The sequence below is a fragment of the Papaver somniferum genome, chromosome 10 (assembly GCF_003573695.1).
Source record: "Papaver somniferum cultivar HN1 chromosome 10, ASM357369v1, whole genome shotgun sequence".
Lineage (NCBI taxonomy): Eukaryota > Viridiplantae > Streptophyta > Magnoliopsida > Ranunculales > Papaveraceae > Papaver > Papaver somniferum.
In genome coordinates this window covers 27,218,850-27,223,620 of record NC_039367.1, presented here as the reverse complement: position 1 = coordinate 27,223,620, position 4,771 = coordinate 27,218,850, and the positions used below count along the sequence as shown (strand labels likewise).

At 36.1% G+C, this 4,771-nt stretch overlaps 1 protein-coding gene across 1 annotated transcript; it reads left to right on the top strand.

The window, feature by feature from the left end:
• The first annotated feature begins 2,980 nt into the window (after window positions 1–2,980).
• On the top strand, window positions 2,981–3,919 carry LOC113318865 (SKP1-like protein 1). Its single transcript, XM_026567144.1, has one exon. The coding sequence runs from the start codon at window positions 3,246–3,248 to the stop codon at window positions 3,720–3,722; it is 477 nt and encodes a 158-aa protein (XP_026422929.1). The 5' UTR covers window positions 2,981–3,245; the 3' UTR covers window positions 3,723–3,919.
• Window positions 3,920–4,771: the final 852 nt, after the last annotated feature.

Here is a 4,771-nt window from a genome sequence, read left to right as displayed (position 1 = left end):
ACAACTAGGATCTGTTATACGTTATTATGGAAATACTTGTGATCAACCACACCAGACACTAGGATCAGTTACAATAGTTAAAAGGATCGGTTATGTATTCCCATGGTATTGCTTATGATCGGCATACCAGTTACCAGGACCGGTGACTGGTAACCAATTACCAGGATCGATTACACAACACTTGTGATCGATCACACCAATTACTAAGATAGGTTATACCGATTAATAAAAACCAGTCATACCAAATCATAAGTCAGGGATTGTGATTATTATAACGAGATACATAACCAAGTTTAAGATCGATTCTACCATCTCACACAAATTGGTCATCCAAAGATTTGCAATGAATAACCGAACCAATAAGCCTAATAATTTCCCTTTCGATTCACGAAATAATTTCATGAATTACTTCCTTTAAACAAATGTAAAAAATTGTCTCCTATGATGAAATCTTAACCATAATCCATTCACATAATCATAACAGTATATACAAGAGATAAGTGTTATACTTCGCAGTCTAATTCCATAATACTATGGTCATACAATTATGACCATGTCACATCACTAGAGTATTATACAATATATACATCCTCGCAGTTATGCTTTCAATATAGCACGACTTGAAAGATACATTAGGAATGAAACATTTCAAGTAAATATTACTAACCTCAAGTGGAATGATGATGTCTCCGTCGTAGTCCGTTACTTCTTCACATTCTTTAGGTCTTCAGAGTAATACTTGTATGTATCAACATTCCTAGACTTTCTAGTCTAACCTAAACGAAGTTGACTCTAGTAAATAAACAAGCGACTTTAGATGAGTTTTGACACACTAAAATATGACAACCAAACTTGACATACCAATGCTTGGTGAGTTCAACCGAGCTATGCTCTAACACATAGGTTGTATGTTAATCAATGAAAGTAGATATATTCATCCTTGTTTGTTGGATACGACTTGATTGAGTCCTGGATATTGATCTTTCGAATCGTCCAAGTACTCTCACATATAATCAGGTTCACGGATTTGCTTCTGTAAACTTTTTGATTGTGATCGGAAGAGATATAAGCTCTTCATATAATTCCTTAAATGAGATTCATTAAGTTGAACTCTCGGAATTATATTTGAGTTTAGTCCATATTGGTTTCTTAAGAAAAAGTTGGTGGTGTAATAAAAGTTTAGTCCATACAGGTTGACAATAAAACATAAGAATTGTATTCATGTCTAAATCATGTCGACATCCAGACCTTTCCTATTTAGCGAACCCTAATTCCAAACTCACACAAAACCTTGAAGTAATATATGAACATGAAGGATCGGTTTTCCTCCGGTTCTACCATGACTCCTAACATAGGTTAAGATCGGTTCTACAGAGTCACCAAATATAGGTAGGGATCGGTTCTACCATGACTCCCAACAACAGATAAGATCATTTCTACCAAGTATCCCAATATATATAAGGACTGGTTATACCAAAACTCTCAACAATAGTTAAGATACCATGTATCCCAAAATGGGTAATGATCAGTTCTACCAAGGCTCTCAATATAAGTCAAGATCGGTTCTACCGCATATCCTAAACTAGGTAAAGATTGGTTTTACCATATCTTTCAACATAAGTCAAGATCGGTTTTACCAAAGATATTACCTTGGTTTGAATTGGTCATCCAATAGATCTTCAATGAAAATCGGACCAAAATGCCTATTGATTTCCTTTCGATTACGAAACAAGTTTCGTATATGTACTTCCTTTAAACATATATAATCAAACATAGTTTCCTAGTATGAAATCACACCTATATCCAATACACAATCAAGTAACGAGATACATAAATTATGTCGATGTCACATTTACGAAGTTCAAAAGATAAACATTATACTTCGTATCAAATATTCTTCCTTGACATTTTGACCATAATAAAATGACCAAGTAAATACTAGAGAATTAAATATAACCTTGCATGTTATGTTTTGAATTTTAAACGACTTGAAAGCAACGATATGAATGGAAACAAGTCAAGTCAGTATCATAGTACCTCAAGTGGAAGGATGATGTCTTCGTTGTAGTCGATAAGTCTTCATAATCTTCAGGTCTTCACGGTAATACTTGTATATCTCAACATTCCTAGACTTTATAGTCTAACCTAAACGAAGTTGACTTTAGTACATTTAATCAAGCGACTCTAACTGAGTTTCATATTAAAATACTAAAATATGACAACCAACCTTGACATACCAACGCTTGGTGGGTTCAATCGAGCAATGCTCTAACACCACTAGACTCATGTTAGAAAGGAAGTCAGTCAAAACTGAGAAAACTGATTCTGCAACAGAAACTTATAATGATAATACAACAATGAAAGTCATAGTCAACGACAATATCTACGTGATTGCAACTAGAAGAACTTGTCACGAAGACCCAAGCCATTTGAGCAGTCTTCTCGAGTCATGAGCAGTCCATTCACGTCCAGTTATCTCGAATTTAACTCATTCCAGACATCTTATTGAACAAGTGTCGAAGCAACTGTCCCAAACAAAACTGCTAGTACCAGTCAAAAATATTTGTGACCTTTCAACTCCAGATTCATGCTTAAATCAATCCAGAGATATACCCACCAGAATTGCACAGAGTAACAATAAGCCAAGACCCGAAACAAAGATATCAAACGTAAACATCAACAACAGTGCAAAGACAAGTTTTAGAGAATCTTCTTAAGGATTACTCTTCCAATAAACCTTAAGAAAATGGGCAAAATGTAGTGCCAAACTATCTAAGGAACTTGTGGTCAAAAATTATGGCGAAAATAACTTAGTCAGATACAACCATGTATAGGACATCATACCTCTTTACTACTTCTTATCTTAACTAGTCAGCCCTAAGGGCTCTACTGTAGCTTGATGTACATCCTTTTTCCCTTAAAAGAGAAAGTGAGACATGTTTGTAGGCTTCCTTATTCTCTACTAACCTTGGAATTCACTAGGATGTGGTTGTTGGATTTTCCACAACTACAATGACAATTATCTTCCAAAACAAATTTTGGTCCTCCTGTGGCAACTATCACTGTGATTCCCTATTAGCCTGAGTTTCTAGAAGGTCCGGTTTTAATAGCTTTCCTAATGTGAGTTGCACTATTGTTTCATCCATCGCATATAAATACGCACCACATCCGTCTAATTTTTCACAATTCATCAACTCAAAGAGGTCTGTGCATTCAACACTGTGTATTTTGTTTATCTATCTATCATGTCGAAGATGATATCACTAAGAAGTTCGGACGGCGATATTTTTGAAATAGATGAAATCAGCGCACACCAATCACTGACCATTAAGCATATGATCGAAGATGGTTGCGCTGATGATGCAATCCCTTTGCATAACGTAACTAGCAAAATCTTGGAAAAGGTTATCGAATACTGCAACAAGCACGGCGAGAGTACTACTGCCGGCGGTGACTCCATTATTAGTAAGGCCGATAAGGAGGCTTTGGAAAAGTGGGACAAGGAGTTTGTGAAACTCGATCAAGCAATACTTTCCGGTCTAATCAAGGCTGCAAATTATCTGAACATAAAAAGCTTGCTAGACTTGACTTGTATTACAATTGCAGACATGATAAGAGGTAAAACTGTAGAAGAGATTCGAAAGACGTTCAACATTAGGAACGACTTCACCCCTGAGGAAGAAGAAGCGGTTCGTCGCGAAAATCAATGGACTTTCAATTAGGTGAAATAATCAGCAGCCGGACTACTTCTCCATCTTGATGTGTTATTATTTATCTATTTTCCTTTCCAAAGTAAATGGTGCCATACTGCACACCTGGTGTTCGATAAATTGCCTGAAAGAACAGCATAGAGGTTAAATGTTCTTATAGCTTTCCTTGCATATTTTTATATAAATTGGTTTGATTTTAGTTTCGTTTAGACTTGAGAAACTCTATCTTGTGGGATGTTGAGATGCCATTTTTACTTATGGAAACTTGGTAGCATGTTTAGCTCCTAACCTTAAACTCATTCTTTGGTGTAGCCACATAACATGCATAGGATTGAGCATTTCAGATGGCTGTAAATTTCGAAATTGGACGATTCATCATTCTTTTGAGTAAACAAGAATAATATAGTATGTAGTAGTAATTTCCATTAGCTGTTTTGTTTTCTTACGAAACTTAGGTGACAATGAACTCCAAGGCTTTCACATGAAGATCAAGATAATTTAGTGGAATGGTTATTGAACAGCAAGAAAGTCTTCTCAAGACTCGAGCAATAGATCTGCTATCATCAAATTTCCCTCCTAAGATTGCTAGTTTCACTTGGTTGTTGTTTCAGAAAAATCTTGCAACAAGAGAGTAGATCCATAGGAAAATTGTAGTCCCAGATAATTGTGCCTTTTGGGGTGTTCCTGAAACTTCAAGTCATTTGATTTTGCCTCTTGTGGTGTCTGGCACTTCTTCCTGAAGCAACAAGTGGTTGCTTTTGTCTGCCGCAGAGGCGAGAGACATAGCTGCTGCTTCCTGTGCTACTCAGCCGTATGGTTAAAGACAATAGATATAAATGTACTGCACGCTGACTGCTAATATCCTGGAACTACCATATTTTCATAAGAAAATGTATGTACTATCAGTCTTAATTCATCTGAGCAGCAATTTTCAGTAAAACTTATGTTGGCTCACAATTACAAGTTTGATAAGCTCGCGACTTATCAAATACGGATCATGGTGAAAGTGGACTGATACAAACTAACAGATGAAAGGGTCAAGACCAGGCTAGAAACAACAT